The 18,821-nt window shown below is 44.3% G+C and overlaps 1 protein-coding gene, 1 long non-coding RNA gene and 2 other non-coding genes across 6 annotated transcripts in view; all 4 read left to right on the plus strand.

Moving 5' to 3' along the window:
* The window catches only part of LOC147200046 (caskin-1), a 33,795-nt gene extending 23,642 nt beyond the window's left edge, over nt 1–10,153 (plus strand). For 2 of the 3 annotated variants that reach the window (XM_086119937.1, XM_086119939.1), the window contains 7 exons: nt 2,301–2,408; nt 2,916–3,017; nt 3,193–3,331; nt 3,600–4,402; nt 4,586–5,210; nt 6,173–6,701; nt 7,485–10,153. In XM_086119937.1, the coding sequence (XP_085976063.1) occupies nt 2,301–2,408; nt 2,916–3,017; nt 3,193–3,331; nt 3,600–4,402; nt 4,586–5,210; nt 6,173–6,701; nt 7,485–7,569 (2,391 nt within the window). In that variant the 3' untranslated portion in view covers nt 7,570–10,153. The remainder of the gene's footprint in view (nt 1–2,300; nt 2,409–2,915; nt 3,018–3,192; nt 3,332–3,599; nt 4,403–4,585; nt 5,211–6,172; nt 6,702–7,484) is intronic. The other variant, XM_086119938.1, reaches the window with a different exon arrangement.
* Nucleotides 10,154–10,506: 353 nt separating this feature from the next.
* Nucleotides 10,507–12,631, plus strand: LOC147200047 (uncharacterized). The gene is made up of 5 exons (XR_015101833.1): nt 10,507–10,665; nt 10,964–11,011; nt 11,394–11,470; nt 11,662–11,734; nt 11,927–12,631. It is a non-coding gene; the product is annotated as an uncharacterized LOC147200047 (long non-coding RNA).
* Nucleotides 11,240–11,322, plus strand: LOC147200048 (small nucleolar RNA SNORD60). Its single transcript, XR_015101944.1, has one exon. It is a non-coding gene; the product is annotated as a small nucleolar RNA SNORD60 (small nucleolar RNA).
* On the plus strand, nt 11,506–11,594 carry LOC147200049 (small nucleolar RNA SNORD60). Its single transcript, XR_015101945.1, has one exon. It is a non-coding gene; the product is annotated as a small nucleolar RNA SNORD60 (small nucleolar RNA).
* Nucleotides 12,632–18,821: the final 6,190 nt, after the last annotated feature.

The following is an 18,821-nucleotide window of genomic DNA, read 5'->3' on the forward strand; positions in this document are numbered from 1 at the left end:
AGGCCTTGGTGATGGTTATTAATCATGCAGGAAAAAGCAAAAATGTTTTCTTTTCACTTTGCTGAGCCAGCTCGCCCATGTGTTCATTTCCATCCGACTCCCCGAATCGAGCAGGGAGCGGTAAATGAGGGAATTATCTCGGACTTAGCCGCGGACATCATTCAGGGCGTGTGCCAAAAGCTATTTGAAGGGTCGGTTCACCCTAATTACAAAAAAAGCAGCGAGAGCAATCTTGACATGCACACTCTTTTTTTTTTTTTCTTTGCTCTGCCAAACATATCTGCCCCAAATGACTTTCATCCTTTCTTCCGCCGCGCTTCAATCCCTGAGTGTTATTTTGCAGAGATTTTTGTATTGTCACACAGACAAGGTGTGACATTGAAATTGTTGTTTTTCTCTGGACATTCTCGTTTTTCAAATTGCACACTCTTTGTCCGAAAAACTGCATGAAAGGATCTGCTGAAGGATTGAAGATTGTTTCCTTCTCCGTCACCTGTCGAAATTCAAGTCGCAGGTCAGCAGAGCTTCTGAATGATCCTCTTCTTGCCCACTCCAAACTATTGTTTTAGCACTCAGACACGACTTGTATTATTATTATTTATTTTATGATTGTTTTTTTTTTTTTTTTACATCACAGCTTGCCACAGTGTGATGGCAATACGCCTTCACCCTGCTGTTAAACGACTCCTATAGATTTGAAGATTAGCGCTTTCACGGGGGTTGCCTCTTATATCTTGTGATCTGTATTCAAGTATGATCTCCTCCCTCTTGTCCTCTGTCTCCGTGCTTATGAAAATATCAAACAGCGGTGGGTACAATTCCCTGCCATGTAAGAACATAACCGACTCGATGTGGTGTTCTAGAAGGGGTTCTGATAGCTCTGTTTCGTCTCCGACAGATAAACTGGCATGTTGTGTTATGTAAAGGAGGGTCACTCTTAAAACTGTCCAAATGAACCTTAAATTGGATGGAATGGCTATTTAGTGCGTAGGGTTGAGGATTTGGCCTAATAACTACCGACACTGATGAGTCACAACTACCAAGTCATTTGTTCGGTGTTAAAAATAATTTTAGGACTAACATTCCCTATGATGAAGAGGCAGGTTTCTCCTTTCCAGTGGGCATGATGTGTGGGCACGGTTTTTACACCGGATGCCCCAAATGCCCTGACCTGCATTTAAATAAACCTCCATCCCCGCTTCCGAGGCCACTCGTGTTACCCACTGACATTTTCTAAAAAAAAACACTCCTGAAATTTACTTCAACTTCAGTTCACAAAACTCTAAAATGTTCACCAATTTTAGCTCTTCAGCCTGCCCAAATCCAATCTTCAACTCAAACTGCTGGGTCCAAAGAAAAGAAAAAAATTAACCCAATCTCTGAGTAAAAGTAACCCAATCTGCTTGAAATCCAGGACTACTCAGTAAGTGGGTTTGGAAACCAACCTCAGCTAAAGATATACTTTACTATTGTCTTGAGTGAATTGTATAATGTGTTCTCGGTCCTGTAGTGTGTTGTACAATTCGGCAGTAGTGTTGTATATTGTGTCCTAGAAACTGGCAAAATATTCTCTAGTCTAGAAAATACAGTATTAGCCTACCGTGTGCGCTCTAGTATATTGTCTTGTAGAAACAGGCGGTGTGTCACGGTGGTCCCTTTCAAGAGGCTTACAGTGGTGTACTATCCATTAGAAACAGGCAGTAGGAGGCTGTGTCTAGAAATATCTAGTTCCCCACGGTCAAGGCCCATACATTGAGATTATGTGTTCTTGAGGCAAGTCATCGACTATTCTGTTATAGACAGCGGTAGGATCTATTTTGGGCTCAAAATGAAGGATACAAAGGTACTGGCTGTGTTCTAGAATCAGGCAGCGGTTTTAGAGGCATATAGCAAATTCTAGAAGCAGGCGGGAGCATGTTGTGCTCAGCGTTCTACAAAGTCGAAACAGTGTACCTCCTCTAGAATCTGGCACCGTGATTGTGTTCTAGAATCTTGTTCTTTCCGTTTTAGATGCACAACGACTGTCCGGTGCTCTAGCAGCAGGCGGTGACATACGAGCTGCATACAGCACTGTCCTCTGCTCTAGAAGCTGGGAGTAGCATGTTTAGTTCTAGAATCAGTCGGTGATATCTTCCTGTCTCTGTTCTCGATGCACACCGCAGTGGCATGTGCCATAGATGTCGGCGGTAACAAGTTGTGTTCTAGAAGCAGGCAACGGAATAATCCCTCGGTTCTAGATTCCAACAGCTGTGTTTCGTGCTCTCGAAGCAAGCACGGGCATGTTGTGTTGTGTGTTCTAGAAGCAGGCAGTGGTGGCGTGGCTGGGTGAGTTTCAGCTGCAGTTCTACACCACCCACTTCCTCACGGCGGGATATGATCTCGACACTGTTAGCCGCATGACCCCCGAGGTAAGGTCAAGACCCCCTGACCCCCTCATGCCCCGCCCCTTTTGTTTGTCAAGATTTCGCTCGACATAGCTCACAACACTCACGGACCCATACAATGTCATCGTGACCCTCGTGTCTCAGTCACCTGACAGCCCCCCCACCTTCTTCCTCAACGGTCCGAATACTCACCGCTTCCCGTATTCTGTCCGCTCCATTTACATATCTGTGTTCTCCTCAAATGGCTGCGTACTCCCGCCTGAGCTGGTTCTGTAGTTGTCCCCGAGTGCGCCACTATGTGTCCATGTACAGTATGTGACTGTGTCTGCGTATTAAAGCTGACGCGGCGCTATGATGTGAAACCCCTAAAGCAGGGGCCTCTCACCAGAGATTATCAAGACATAACGTTCCTCGAGCTAAATGCACCCCGTGCGCAAATCTCGACTGGATGCATCAAATGGTTTGCATTTCAAAAATAGTGAAAAGGTTGCAGTAAATTTCATATCTTTATTTTTTTTTGCTGCATCGAAGGACATGACGGCGATTGGGGTGATGAAGCCCGGACATCGGAAGAAGTTAATGTCAGAGATCAGCAAGCTGCCCTCGGCGGACTGGCTGCCAGAGCGCAAGCCCGTAAGGATCGCATGTGTACTTGACAAATCGCAAGTGAACAGGATCAGTAGATTTTGGCAGCTGCACATTCATAAGCTGATTCACACACTGCATATTCAGTCTGTTACAAAACAATGCAAAGAGGCTTGAAATGAGCCGTCTTCATTTCACCGGGCCCGTGTGTGTGTTTTTGTAGGCCAATTTGGCAGATTTCCTTTCTCACTTGGGTCTCAGTCAATACTACCAAGTCCTGGTGCAGAACGGTTACGAAAACATCGACTTCATCTCGGACATCAGCCTGGAGGATCTTCAGGAGATCGGCATTTCCAAACTTGGTAAGGTCATTTTGAAATTTTGAAATTGGTGACGTGAATATCGAGGCAATATTTTGCTCATTCACTTTTCCGCTTCGATCCTTTTGGTCATGGACTGTTCTCTTAACCTCGGCCTCCCTATTGAGGGAATCGAGTTTTCATCGTCGGCTGTTTTCTTCACCCACGCTCGCGAGTCGTTCTCTCAACCTCGGTGTATCCTTGCCAGTTGGAGGAAGAGGAAACGTATCCGTTTTCTTGACAGACGCTCCTTCTGCTTGTCTTCACTCAGGCCACCAGAAGAAGCTCATGTTAGGAGTGAAGAGACTGAAGGACTTACAGAGAGGAAGTCTTGATCCGGAGGCTCAGCAAGGTCCCTCCACACCTCCATCCAGCCCGGGCGGCGGCAGCGTCTCGGAGCCCCGCACGGAGGCGAGGGTACAGCGAGAAGGTGGTCCTAGCCCCTTGGCGAAACCACGCCCGAGTGTCTCTCGTTCTCCAAATCCCCCGCACACGCCGACGCAAACGCCACCACAAACCCCCACGCACGTTCGAAACCAGCAGGCCTCCCCTCGGGCTCGGCCGAGACCTTCCACCCAGCAGGCGACGGTGGCAGATTCGCCCGTCCCGACGCTGCGGCTACCGAGCGAGGAGGAGGAGCGACGGAGAACTCACAGCCTTATCGGCTCCGAAACGGACTCGCGCTACGCTACCGTGTGCCGCAGCGGTTCCGCGCGCAGCCCCGCCAACGACGTCACCGTTAACCGCAGCCAGTCGTCGGTCACACTCCGTCCTCGGCGGAAAGGTCGGCCCCCTACGCCTCCGAAGCGGTCCTGCTCTTCCATCACGGGGGCCGATGGGGAGGGGGAAGGTCAAGGGGAGGGGCTCCTCGGCATGCCGACGTTTCGAGAAAGGCGAGCCAGCGACTGCGGCGGCCTGGGCTCGGCTTTAAGAGTTCAGGAGTCGGCCGGGCTGGGGAGGTCAGAGGGGGCTTCTGGGAGTGTGCGCAGCCTCGCCGCCATGCTGGAGACGTCCATTGTGAGCGGAGCCGCAACCCTGCCGAGGAATCTGGGCAGCAGCGCCAACTACACGCAGGTGTTTGTGTGTTCAGTCCGCATACGGTCTTTGTCACGTATTGAACCGGGTTTCCATCGAGCACGACAGGTTGCTTCAGTTCACCAGCGTGCAGTTTGGTAGAAGCGAATCAAGAGGCTGCCAAGTAATGCGCTCGATTTCGCCTCCACGCTTGAAATGTCTTAACGATCATGTCTTTTCCAGGTGAGCCCCCCAACACTCCGTCGCCAGGCCGGCTCAGGCGGTCTCGGATCGGAAGATGTCGACGTCCTGAATCGACGCAGGACCGTCAGTCGACCAGAGGGCGATGAGGAGGAGGTCCCCGCGCAACCGGCCCAGCAACGTCCAGAACCGCGACCCCGTTCCACTGTGGTCTCCTCCGGCGCCGAGATCTCAGACGGCTCGTCGACGCTCCGAAGGAAACCTCGCCCTCCTTCGACGGACCCCGTATCGCCCGTGTCTCCCACGGTCGTCACCATGACAACAGGCTCTGATACCTTACGGAGGAGGCAGCGAGTGGCTGAGCAAACAGAAGCCGTCGTCCAAATAAGCAATCAACAATCAGACTCGTCCAAAAGTCCGGGCGACAGTTGCCGGCAGCAAAACGGTGGCGTTGTGCTGAGGCGGAGGCCCGTGTCGGAGACGTCTGACAGGACGGAGAAGAGTAGGGAGAGCTGTGAGTGGATGGAGGCCAGGAAGTCCCTGAAGCCACCGGTCTCGCCCAAACCTTCCTCGGTGGCGCTGAAAAAAACGCAACCCGACCCTCCAACCCCGACTCGACGGGTCCCCATACCCGGTCCTGACAGCACTGACACTGCACAGAGTCCTGGTAAGGCATTCACATGAAGATTTTGATATTCTGATTGTGCTTCTTGTTCAGTGCGGTATTTTGAGAAATCTTCACATCACTGCTACCATCTGATATTGTCCTTCCACTGCAAAGAAACCCATGCGAATTGATGTTAGGCAGACGTTGGTGTTGTCGTACCTCGATTGTCCATCCATCCATCCATTTTCCGATCCGCTTTATGCTCACAAGGTTTGCGGGGGGTTCTGGAGCCTATCCCAGCTGTCTTCATTCGGGCAGTAGGCGGGGGACACCCTGAACTGGTTGCCAGTCAATCGCAGTACCTCCATTTTTTTCCTTTGTATTTTAAGATTTAAAAAATGGTCAAGTGATGCCTCACAGCTAGAAAAACCCGTTCATCTGAACACTGGTATTTCAAGGCATCACTGTGTATTTGACAATATAGAATGGATATTTGTATATTTTCTGTACCACTTTGTATGTTATTATTATTATTCATAATATATATCAGGTGGTCCAGTGGTTAGCGTGTCGACCTCACAGTGCAGAGGTCGTGGGTTTGATCTCGGCTGTGTGGAGTTTGCATGTTTCTCCCCATGTCTGCGTGGGTTTTCTGCGGGTACGCCGGTTTCCTCCCGCATTCCAAAAGCATGCATGGCAGGCTGATTGAACACTCCAAATTGTCCCTCGGTGTGAGTGTGAGCGCGGATGCTTGTTTGTCTCTGTGTGCCCTGCGATTGGCTGGCAACCTGTTCAGGGTGTCCCCCGCCAACTGCCCGAAGACGGCTGGGATAGGCTCCGGCACCCCCCCCCCCCCCCCCCCGCGACCCTTGTGAGGATAAAGCAGATCAGAAAATGGATGGATGGATGTATCGATATCAAATTCTGTTATTACGGGGATAAATTTTTCCTAAATCATTCGTGACCTATAACGTATGTATTCTTGATGTGTGTGACAGCCTCTCTATTCATTTCTACGGCAGAGACAAAGCGTGTTGCTCCTCCTGTGTCGCCCAAACCTCGCGGCCCTCCGACAGCACCCAAACCAGGCAAGGCTGCCGTCGCTTCGACGGCCACCAGCCCGGCAGCCACCAGCCCTGCGGCCGCCAGCACCTCCCCGACCCCCAAAGCCTCCCCGCCGCCCTCGGCCGCCCCCCTTCCCGCTCCCGACGCGCCCTCCGGCCCATCCCTGTCGCCGGGACTGCCCCTTACGTCTCCCTCGCCCGCCCAGAGTCCCTCCACGCCGTCTCCTCACCCCGTCAAACCGCCGCGCTCCTCCATCGCCGGCCTCTCCATCGACCTGTTGGGAGTGCAGGAGGAAGAGGAGCGGAGGAAGGAGAGGGAGCAGAAGAAGCACAAAGAGGAAGAGGAGGAACAAGAGAAGAAGTCGGTGCAGAAGGAAGGGGAGGAAGACGAGGGGGCGCAGCATCGTCTGGAGGAGACCAGCGCCTCTTTGGCTGCAGCTTTACAGGTTGTCGAGCACAAAATCCAAGAAGACGATGCGCAAAATGAGTGAGTATTTTGCCACGCGAGGAGGCGGAAACAATTTCATGTCTGTACTTGTTGGACATCACGGACAAGTAGGGCAGCACTTGTGTCGCAAGTGTTCTGAAATGGGCACAGCTTTAATTAGCGCCAGATGGCCTCTAATCCTCGTCGGTGGGCACACGGAGGATGTTGGGAATCGGGAGCAACATCACTGAGCCAACCTTCAATGAAACTTTCAATCTGGGGTCTGCAACCAGCGGCTCCAGAGCCACGTCTGGCTCGTGGGTCGTTCCGCTGTGGCCAAAGTCACCAATTTGGGAAAATAGATTACAAGTATTGTTGTCTTTACCCTTTGAGGGACAGCCGTTACTACAGTGGCCATCTTATTATGTAATCAGGTTACAGGGTGCATGAAAGGCTATAATGTAAATGAGTTTGTTTGTTTCTGAAGAAAACAGAACATTGAGGCTCAATACGGTTCAAGGATGGTACATTGTAAAACAATTCAAGGGTTCTGTTTGGTTAAATCCAAACCGATTATTATATAATGTACGTTACGGGTGTGCATCTCTCTAGTAAAAGATGTTTCGATACATCTCTTAATATGTGGGGTGCAATACGATTCAACTTTTTTTTAAATTTTATTTTAAAATGGGACCATTTGGTTCAACTGAGCGGGATCACGATTCAACTCGATACTGTTCCCATACGACTCAAAATCCCCAAAACATTTTCCAATTCAAATTGGTTTTCATTCCACCCCTACTTCTTATCCATTAATTCTCGCTGCTCTCTCTCTTTCTCCAGCAAAAAGACAACCGTGTCCATCCTGGATGACATCGGCAGCATGTTTGACGACTTGGCCGACCAACTGGACGCCATGCTCGACTGATCGAGTTTCAATCCCTCCCGTCCGTCCGCCCGCCCGCCTCCTTTCTCCGGATGGCATCGAAAAAAATCGCTCCAAAGGCCGCAAGTGTCCAAGGTGTCGTTCACTTGGGCCCCACCACACTTTTTCTCTCTCTCTCTCTCTCTCTCTCTCTCTCTCTCTCTCTCTCTCTCTATCTCTTTCTCTCTCTCTCTCTCTCTCACACACACACACACACACACACACACAAAACTTGGCTACTGATGCTCTGAGCTGACAGAGAAGAAGCACAATCATTCTCATCTCTTCAGATGAGAAAAAAAATAAAAGCACATGGACTGACTCACTGGAGAGGAAGGCAGGGACAGACAAGAAGCAAACAGTTGAGTGTTAAAAATAAATAAATAAATAACGCAACATGCAAAATAGTCCCTGTCTCCCGCGGATGCAGTTTTCCTACTTCTCTTCTTCCATGTGGATGAAGGAGAGCGGTCCACAGAAGCTCCTGATGTGTGTTTGCGGGTGTGTGTGTGTGCCTGTGTGTGAGATGCATTTCTCTGTTCACGTCGTTGTTGTTGCTGTTGTTGTCGTCCAGTTAGGAGTGTGTGTCGTCCTATAACCAAATGTCAATGTCCTCCTTCCAATAATTCACACCCAACTTACTCCAACGATCGCAAAGATGTGTGCCCGCAATTCCGGCCGGCACCGAAACACCAGAGGTGGGGGCATTGGAGTCACGTGACTTGACTGGATTCAGACTTAAGTTGCCAATTTTAGGACTTGGGACTTGCTTGACTAAAGCTTTTGAAAGACTTCACGTTGACTTTGTTTTCAAGTCTCGACTACTTGAACTACTGTCATTTCGCGAGAAAATACAATACAATTCATCGTTATTTACCTCGCAGAGCGCCTACTTTTCCAAGTTATTCTTTTGTTTTCCTCACAGCCCTAGAGAATAGATAATAACCAGCAAATCAGGGGAGCCAAGTATTCGTGAGTACATAGAGAGCATTATTTCATGATATTCCTTTTTTCCGACCGATGCCAGTATTCCCTTTTGCCCGATGCCGATACTGAGTAACAGTACCTTGTACTTTTGATAGACTAAGTCTCATTATCTCATTGTCATTATGTATAAATAAATTGTAATGATGTTTAAAATGACAATTTTAACCCCCTCAGGGACAGCGGTTACTACAGTGGACAGCTTGTCATGTTATCAGGTTACAGGGTGCATGAAAGGGTTAATTAAACATCATGGCAAATAATTGTGAATAAAGACCCTTCTTTATTTCTGAAGCAAATTATGATTCACCGATACGGCGTCGTGTAACGTCAACTTCAGGTGGGGAAGACTTATTCCATGTCTGACTTTTTTGCCTTAAGTATCGGTGGCTAGTATCGGCAGCCCTCATTTCTGCTTTTTAAATACATGCAAAAGTGTGATGCGCAGTGCGGGGTTCGCTCATCAAATGCTTTATGGAGGAAGCTCAGAAGTTCATTACTTTTAGTCTGAAGGATGATGTTTTTTGTTTTAACCCTTTCATGCACCGGGTAATGTGTTGACATGATAAGCTGTCCACGTAGTAACCGCTGTCCCTGAAGGGGTTCAAATGAAAAAGAGACTGACAGCGTTTTCAACTCAAATAAGAAACAATAATGACCACATCAAACTCCATCCGTCAACTACAAAAGAAAAAACAAACAAACAATCACAAAGACTTTCCATTGACACGCTAACCTGAGACTTACAGGCTAATAATTGAGACTCACTTTGTGACTTGCTCCCACCTCAGCAAAACACAAACGTATTCACATCCTATTTTATAATCTTGCTGGTTGTTTTGGTGGCGTGATTGCTCAGAATCCAAATTACATACACGCATTATGCAAAAACACATGCAAGCACATGATGTATCCCTCTCATCCCGCTGCAGTGAACTGTGTTTTTTTTTTCTTTCAAAGATAATACTATATTTCAACGCTTTATATAGTACATCCAGTATAGTTGATGATAGACACAGTATCTGGGCGTTTGAGCTGTTAGAGCTCCCTCTATTGTCGATTAGTCAAACTGCCTCTGCCCCACCTTCAACCCAGTGTCAATGATTTGTTTACTCTGCATCTCTCTGTGCCTTGGTCGTGTTCTTTCATACTTTTTCCTGTTGTTGATGTTGTTTGCCGACTCTTTTTGTTTGATGCCCCCTCATGAATCTCCCAGCGTATTCATGTTAGAAGACGCTTGTAGGTTTGACGATTGAGAAGCATTTTTGCAAGCCCTTCTTTAAGATGTTCTCAGTCACCTTTGCTGCCCCCCTCCTGCCCTCAGCTCCTGATTTCCACTGGTGGAGTCCCCCAATAAAGAGCCTACTTGTATTTTTAATTCCCTTTTGGAAAAAAGATCCCAAAATATATTTGAGAGACAGATATAAGGGGAAAATGACAATATTAATTATGGATTGGCGGCGAGCTGATCAAGTCTGTTCATTTATGGCTGAATGTGTTGTGAAGGCCGTTGTGCCACAGTCGGGTCTCGAGGTTTGGTTTTCTGCTGTGACGATGCATTCCTGTACAGATGTGAACAGAATAAATGTAAGGATTAAACTTGTGCGCTTTCTGGGCTCTAATTCGCTTGCTTCGGCAGTTTTGATTATCTATTTGGATGGCCATCCCATTCATTGGACATAACAGTGCAGGTGAGAAAGACATCGGGATAAGACTAATTCCTGTTTTGTTATATATACACGATGACAGATGCATTCGCATTCATCAATAACCAAGAAAGTAGATGTGACTTTCAAAAAGGTTAGTGGCCAAACTCCTGCTTTAGGGCGACGTATGAAACAAGCGTACAAACTTTTTGCTCGTCTGATCTATTTTATTCTGGAGAGTACAATATGGGGGGCGGTACTTCCGGTTGGATTTTTCAGTTATTTCTCTTTCCGTTTCCGTTCTCTTTCCTTTCCTGCAGCCATGGAGGGCAACGTGGAAGTGGACTCATTTACCTCTCTTCAAATTTGTTCAAAACCAAATCATGGCAAGGACGGTCCACATAGTTCCCTGTTTAACTTTCAGACATTTTACCACTGCAGAAAAAGAAAAGAACTGAACATAGCAGAGGTGGGTTTTTGTCTTAGACGCTTCTGAGGTCGACACCATGTGGTGTCTTGCCATGTGCGCGATGAAGAGCAAAATTGGATTCAAGTTGTTCAAATAATTTTTTAAACTTTGATATGTTGGATTGTTTTTATAAACCGAGCCCTAAATTTGATCATTTCAGTTTAATTGAGCGTTTTAGGAAACTTGGCTAGCAGTGAGCAAAGAACCTTATCCATTCAACTGAACTGATTTTATAAAATGACGCCGATCTAAATTTGGGCAAAAAAAAGTAACACAGGTAATCCAATTCTTTTCACAGTGAGAGCAGATGAAGAGCCCATCAACGAACGTGATGACACTAGGCAGAGTGAGTCCAATTTTTGAACAAGGGGCCTCGGTTTACGACGAATTAGTACGCAACACTGCATATACGAGCCAAAGTTATCAGAAGAGTAAATCTAAGTGTTTAAAACCAATTAAAGGCTACAGATATAGTAATCCAATGCAAAACGGCCTGCCGCTTTGTGCTACGTTGTGTTTATAACCTTGGATTGGCGGTAGCGTCGTAAATCGAGGACCCCCTTTAATGCAAATGAGCCGGTGATGACAAATTAATTTCTGACACCTACTATGACAGCTGACCTACAGCTTGTGATTCTACCGTTTATCCTGAGGCTTCTTAAATACTTAAAAAATAAAACGGTAATGCCTTTTACGTTCCCGCTAATATTTTTCTATCTTTTGCTCAGAATACAACATGAAGTAAACGTTTCAAAGGCGGCCAAGTCTGAATGAAGAACGCATCCCTGGTTGGATGTGAGACATGGTGAGGTTTTAATATACACTGTGAGTGATTTCTTCAGCCGATGATGACAAATCAATTAACTTTTCTGACACCTACTATGACAGCTGCCCGACAGCTTGTGATTCTACTTTTTATCCTGAGGCTTCATTATCATTGCTTAAAAAAAGATAATGCATTTTCAGTCACCTCATAATTGTTTTTCTTCTACATAGTAACATGCCCCAAAGGTGAAGAGGGACCGGTCTGAGTTGAGGACGCATTTCACCCGACAGGATCTGAAAGTTGGTGAGTTTATAATTAAACTGTGAGTGAGCCTCTTTTGAGCCGGTGATGTCAATAAAATAGTTTTTCTGACACCTACTATGACAGTTGAACTTCATGATTCTAAGATTTTAAACTGAGGCTTATAAACTCGGTGTTAGACACCATCATTGGATCAAATAAAGGTGCTAATTCCTCTTTCCTCTCTCACCACAGGTGCAGTGTTCTCTGCGTCCTTCTAGACCAGGGGTGGGCAAACTTTTTGTCTCGGGGGGGGGGGGGCGCATTGACTTTTGAAATTTGACAGAAGGGCCAGGTCAGCACGAGCTATGCTACATTAAAAAAAAACTGCATTTGTTGACAGTCCATATCAAACATCAACAGAACAAAAGCATGAAAGTACTGTATTAATATACTTTTTTTAAAATGACAACAGTGTTGTTGATGACCTATTTTAGCCTGTGCATTGCTGCAGATGGGTTGTGATCAGACCAGTAGAAGTAGAGCGATACAGAGGTCCTAGGTGGTCGAAAAGATCCCCCCCCCCCCCCCCCCCCGTGTTCTGCAACTTCAAGTCAATACGCCACCTGGCGGTGAAATGCCTGTCATTACAAGTCCAATTGAAATGAATGCAATCATTCACATCGAACCTTAATTGTGGACCAACCTTCGGCGGGTCGGATTAAAAAGACCAACGGGCCGGATTCGGCCCGCGGGCCGTAGTTTGCGCACCTCTGTTCTAGACATTCACACCACTGCTGAATGTTAAATATAAACAGTGCGGGGGCTGTCTGCAGTACACAACAGGCTGCCACATTGAATGCTTCAACACCCTGAACACCCCCTTCCCAGTTTTGTCAAAATCGTTTGGGGATCCTGAAAAGTGTGTTTTACATAAAACGTTCATTGTCAAAGGAACAATTGTGATCTGTGTGTGTTTTTTATGCCATTTGTTTCCTTGTATTGTGTGGACTATGTTAAAAGCATAAGTAAGATAACCTTCATTACTCCCAGATTGGGGAAAAAAGGAAGCCCATTGAAATGCACAAGGGGAAGGACAATTTTTTATGTTGTACCTCAACAACTTTGAAAACGGCCGTGATAAACGTTTCTTGGCAAAAAAAAAAAAAACGGTCAGCAAAATTGGTCTGGCCCAGCTCTGGGGCAGACACGGCACATTACACTCGGCCCACATACCTCAATGAATGACGGTCCTGCAGAGGCCCACGTCTGGCATCCATGATGTGGGCCGCATTCGGCCCAGATCTCAGCCGCATTGTAAAACCATATCTGGCCCTACTCCGGCCCGACGCTGGACCAGAACAGGTTCCTGATATCAGCCTGAATTCAACCTCAACTAAGCCACATCTTTCATGAGCCATATTTGACCTTTTTTAGGTCAAATGTGGTGTCTCAAAAACGACTGTTATAAAAAATATGTTTATTGTCATAATTTGTGAACCTCACATATAACTCCACATACACTGGAAAAATGCACTTTTCTTTAACAGTGAACACAAAGTCCAAATTGTGATGCAGCTTACTCTTGAACGGTATTTTTCTGTCCATCAAATTGTTGCGCTCTCCATGTCCTCTTTTCTTCTCATGCTCTCCTTCCTGTCACCATCCCGATCAGGGGCCAGATGTAGCCATCTTTTGATTGTGACATCAATTTCCTGGTCTGAGGCCCAAGATTTTAGGCTGTTGGGTCCCACAGCGGCTGTAAGAACTGTAAGAAAACAAGAATGGACAGTGTGTTAGGAAAACAAAGATTTGTACATGTTATGTACAATGAATGGTCAGTAAAAATAACCCCTGAAATTTCTTATAAGAATAATAATAATACATTTCATTTATAAGCGTCTTTCAAGACACTAGGACACTTTACAACCAAAACTAAACTAGGTGTGACGCTGTGGGGCGGAATATTTGCCACCAAAAACTAAACGTGAATAACTTTTAAGTAGTTTATACCGAATTTGAATTACGTGAATTGAAGGTCAGTGGCTCGGATAATGGATGGATTTGTATATTTTACTCTGAATCATGTTGAATAACTGAATCTGAATTGTACAATCTGAATTTGAAACGATAGCCTTTTCTTTGAAACTGTATTTGTTCCTCACTGAAAATTAAATTCTGTTTATTTTCATATTCAGTCTTACAAATACAAAACGTTTTTTTCAAAGTCTGATTTTGTTTTTGAATTGAGGTACTAAGTTTTAAATTAACTTTATGGTCAAGTATGAAGTATCCGGTTTGTATTGCAGCAAACGGAATCAAAATTAATTTCATTGTATTTCAGTGCAGAAAGGGTTTTTTGGCAGCACCTCTGACTGTTCAATCACCTACATTTTCACAAGTGATGTGTCGGTCGCGAACGAGCCGGTAGTGAACGATGAGCCGTTTTAGCCGAAAAAAACGACCATGTATAGTAAGGCGTTTTTAGCCGAAAAAAACGACCATGTATTGTAAGGTGTTTTTAGCCGGAAAAAAAAAAGACCATGTATAGTAATGGTCGTTTTTTTCGTCCAAAAAGGCCTTACTATACATGGTCGTTTTTTTTCGGCTAAATATGCCTTACTATACATGGTCGGTTTTTTCGTCCAAAAAGGCCTTACTATACATGGTCGTTTTTTTCGGCTAAAATTATTCGTCCAAAAACGCTTTACTATGCATGGTCGTTTTTTTCGTCCAAAAAGGCCTTACTATACATGGTCGTTTTTTTCGGCTAAAATTATTCGTCCAAAAACGCTTTACTATGCATGGTCGTTTTTTTCGGGTAAAAAGGCCTTACTATATGTGGTCGTTTTTTTAGGCTAAAAATTTCGTCCAAAAATGCCTGACTATACATGGTCGTTTTTTTCGTCCAAAAAGGCCTTACTATACATGGTCGTTTTTTTCGGCGAAAAACGCCTTACGATACAAAAAAATGACTAAAATAAGCCCCGCTTATCATCTTGGTCAAAGAAAGAAGGGATATGGTCCTAACCTCTGGGGATTGATCACCCAACCATTAGTTTGGGACATGGTTTCTCTCCCCCTGAGCCACACCACCTCATAACTTCTTTTTTGTTTTGTGTTTTCTTCAATAAAGCTGCAAATGGTGGTTAAAGAAAGATGTGACCTTGTTGCAAACACTGGGAATCGAAAACCCAACCGCTGGATTTGGGACTTCAGCTTTCTACCACTGAGCTAACCCACCACAATGAACCTTTGGGTTGTTTTGTGTTTTTCCTCAAATAAGTTGTATATGGTGGTTAAAGAGTAGACAATGTTGCAACAACCAGGGATCGAACACTCAACTTCTGGTGTGGCACTCTATCACTCTACCACTGAGCCAAAGCACCACATAGAGCAGTGGAGTTGTGTTTTTTTATTAATCATGGTCGTTTCTTTCGGCTAATTGTGTGACTATACATGGTGGGGGTTTTTTTCGGCTAAAAACGCCTTACTATACATGGTGGGTTTTTTCGGTTAAAAACGCCTTACTATACATGGTCGTTTTTTTTTTTCAGCTAAAAATTTTGTCCAGAAACGCCTTACTATACATGGTTGGGGTTTTTTCGGCTAAAAAGGCCTTGCTATACATGGTCGTTTTTTTCGGCTAAAACTTTTGTCCAAAAATGCCTTACTATATACCTGTACATGGTCGTTTTTTTTGGCTAAAAGTTTCGTCCAAAAAGGCCTTACTGTACATGGTCCTTTTTTTTTTTCGGCTAAAAAAACCTTACTATACATGGTCGTTTTTTTCGGCTAAAAATTTCGTCCAAAAATGCCTTACTATACATGGTCGTTTTTTTCGGCTCAAAAAGTTGTCCAAAAACGCCTGACTATACATGGTCGTTTTTTTTTTTTCGGCTATAAACGCCTTACTACACATGGTCATTTTTTTCGGCTAAATTTTTTTTCCAAAAATGCCTTACTATACATGGTCGTTTTTTTATGCTAAAAATGCCTTACTATACATGGTCGGTTTTTTTCGGCTAAAAATTTCGTCCAAAAACGCCTTACTATATATACATGGTCGTTTTTTTCCGGCTAAAAACGCCTTCCTATACATGGTCGTTTTTTTCGGCTAAAAATTTTGTCCAAAAATGCCTTACTATATACCTGTACATGGTCGTTTTTTTTCGGCTAAAAATTTCGTCCAAAAACGCCTTACTATACATGGTGGGTTTTTTTTCGGCTAAAAAAACCTTACTATACATGGTCGTTTTTTTCGGCTAAAAATGTTGTCCAAAAATACCTTACTATACATGGTCGTTTTTTTCGTCCAAAAAGGCCTTACTATACATGGTCGTTTTTTTCGGCTAAAAATTTCGTCCAAAAACGCCTTACTATATATACATGGTCGTTTTTTCCGGCTAAAAACGCCTTCCTATACATGGTCATTTTTTTTCGGCTAAAAATGCCTTTCGGCTAAAAATTTCGTCCAAAAATGCCTTACTATACATGGTCGTTTTTTTCTGCTAAAAACTTCTTACTATACATGGTCGGTTTTTTTGGGCTAGAAACGCCTTACTATACATGGTCGTTTTTTTTCGGCTAAAAATTTCGTCCAAAAACGCCTTACTATACTCGTTTTTTTCGGGTAAAAAGGCATTACTATACGTGGTCATTTTTTTTGGCTAAAAACGCCTTACTATACATGGTCGTTTTTTTCGGCTAAAAATTTCGTCCAAAAATGCCTTACTATCGATGGTCGGGTTTTTTTGGGTCTAAAAACGGATTACTAGACATGGTCGGGGGGTTTTTCGGCGAGAAACGCCTTACTAGATACATGGTCGTTTTTTCCGGCTAAAAACGCCTTCCTATACATGGTCATTTTTTTTCGGCTAAAAATGCCTTTCGGCTAAAAATTTCGTCCAAAAATGCCTTACTATACATGGTCGTTTTTTTCTGCTAAAAACATCTTACTATACATGGTCGGTTTTTTTGGGCTAGAAACGCCTTACTATACATGGTCGTTTTTTTTCGGCTAAAAATTTCGTCCAGAAACGCCTTACTATACTCGTTTTTTTCGGGTAAAAAGGCATTACTATACGTGGTCATTTTTTTGGGCTAAAAACGCCTTACTATACATGGTCGTTTTTTTCGGCTAAAAATTTCGTCCAAAAATGCCTTACTATCGATGGTCGGGTTTTTTGGGGTCTAAAAACGGATTACTAGACATGGTCGGGGGGTTTTTCGGCGAGAAACGCCTTACTAGATACATGGTTGTTTTTTTCGGCTAAAAACGCCTTACTATCGATGGTCGTTTTTTTTTTTTTGTCTAAAAACGGATTACTAGACATGGTCGCTTTTTTTCTCGACGAAAGACGCCTTACTAGATACATGGTCGTTTTTTTTCCGGCTAAAAACGCCTTACTATACATGGTCATTTTTTTTCGTCTAAAAACGCCTTACTATACATGGTCATTTTTTTTCGTCTAAAAACGCCTTTCTATACGTGGTCGTTTTTTTCGGCTAAAAACAGCTTACTATACGTGGTCATTTTTTTCGTCTAAAAACGCCTTACTCTTCATGGTCATTTTTTTCGTCTAAAAACGCCTTACTCTTCATGGTCATTTTTTTCGGATAAAAACGCCTTACTATACATGGTTGTTTTTTTTCGTCGAAAAACACCTTACTATACATGGTCGTTTTTTTTTGTCTAAAAACGCCTTACTATACATGGTCGGTTTTTTCGGCTAAAAACGCCTTACTTATACATGGTCTTTTTTTGGTCGAAAAACGCCCTATGGTCATTTTTTTCAGCTAAAAACGCCTTACTATATATATGGTCGGGATTTTTCTGGCTAAAAACACCTTACTACACATGGTCGTCTTTTTCGGCTAAAAACGCCTTATTATACATGGTCGGTTTTTTCGGCTAAAAACGCCTTTCTGTACATGGTTGTTTTTTTCGGCTAAAAACGCCTTACTATACATCACTGGTGTCAAACTCATTTCACATGGTGAGCCACATACGGCCTCGGTAGATGTCAAGTGGGCCGGACCATTAAAATGATACAATATTTTGCTATAAACAACCAAAACAACATGTCTTTCCTTTGTTTTGGTATAAAGAAGCACAAGAACATTTGGAAAATGTTGAAATTTAATGAACGTATCTTTTACAAAACATTTCATGAGGCACATTTCCTTCAACAAATGTGCAATTTACTTTTATCATTCACATATATGCATTGCAACTGATCCCATTGATTGTACAAACTTTAACAAGTAATTGATATTGAAAAATATAGTAATGCACTTTATGATTAAACAAGATTTATAAAGAAAGGAAGTTTTAAACCATTTACACGTGCATATAAAATCTCAATGTAATCCCTGCCTCCACCTTACAAACTAAGGAGAGTGCTATTAAAAGTGTAAATGTGAGAGTGCTATTGATAGCGTCTGCTGTCATGGGTCTGTCTCAGTGACGGACTGAGGCTGCGTTTGTCTTCTTCTCTGGTCAAAACAGTGTCCCCTAGCGGATACTCAATGAATTGCGCCTTATTAAAAATATTAATTCTGTGTCTTTTATGCATTTTTTTCATTTTTAAATTATCCTGTAGGCCTGATTGAACCTCGCGCGCGCGCGTGTGTGTGTGTGTGTGATGAATGGAATTCCGCATCGGTGTGCAATTGTAAAACAAGGTAGTGTGTTGAAAAAATAAATCTGAAACTGCATTTAAGGGTGGCTCAATACTGGCTGGCCATATACGGGCCGGAGTTGTAAATTGATTTCTGGCCCAAATACTTCACTCCACAACTGGCCCTCGTCTGGTTTGCCAGAGTCAAGCCAGTGCCTCCTTTGCCACTCCTGGGCCGTATTCGGCCCACGTGCATTATGCCAGTGGCGACTCAAGGCCAGCTGTGCCAGCTTCATGCCGAATCCGGGCCAGATGCCTTTGCTGAATGGGAAGCTAATCCACCGGTGCTGAACCGCGAGTAGCTGTACTGACAACATTTAAATAAGAGCTCTCCTTTATCAGGGGGTTGCATCGCATCAGTACTTCTTGCAGAATCTGAGTACTTAAATTCCTCGCTCAACGAAAGTACTGTACACAGCATAAACCATCAACGAGTCAACGCGACCTGATTCATAGTCCTCATTTGC

This window comes from Hippocampus guttulatus, chromosome 9 (assembly GCF_054856545.1).
Source record: "Hippocampus guttulatus isolate MCC_2025c chromosome 9, RoL_Hgut_1.0, whole genome shotgun sequence".
NCBI lineage: Eukaryota > Metazoa > Chordata > Actinopteri > Syngnathiformes > Syngnathidae > Hippocampus > Hippocampus guttulatus.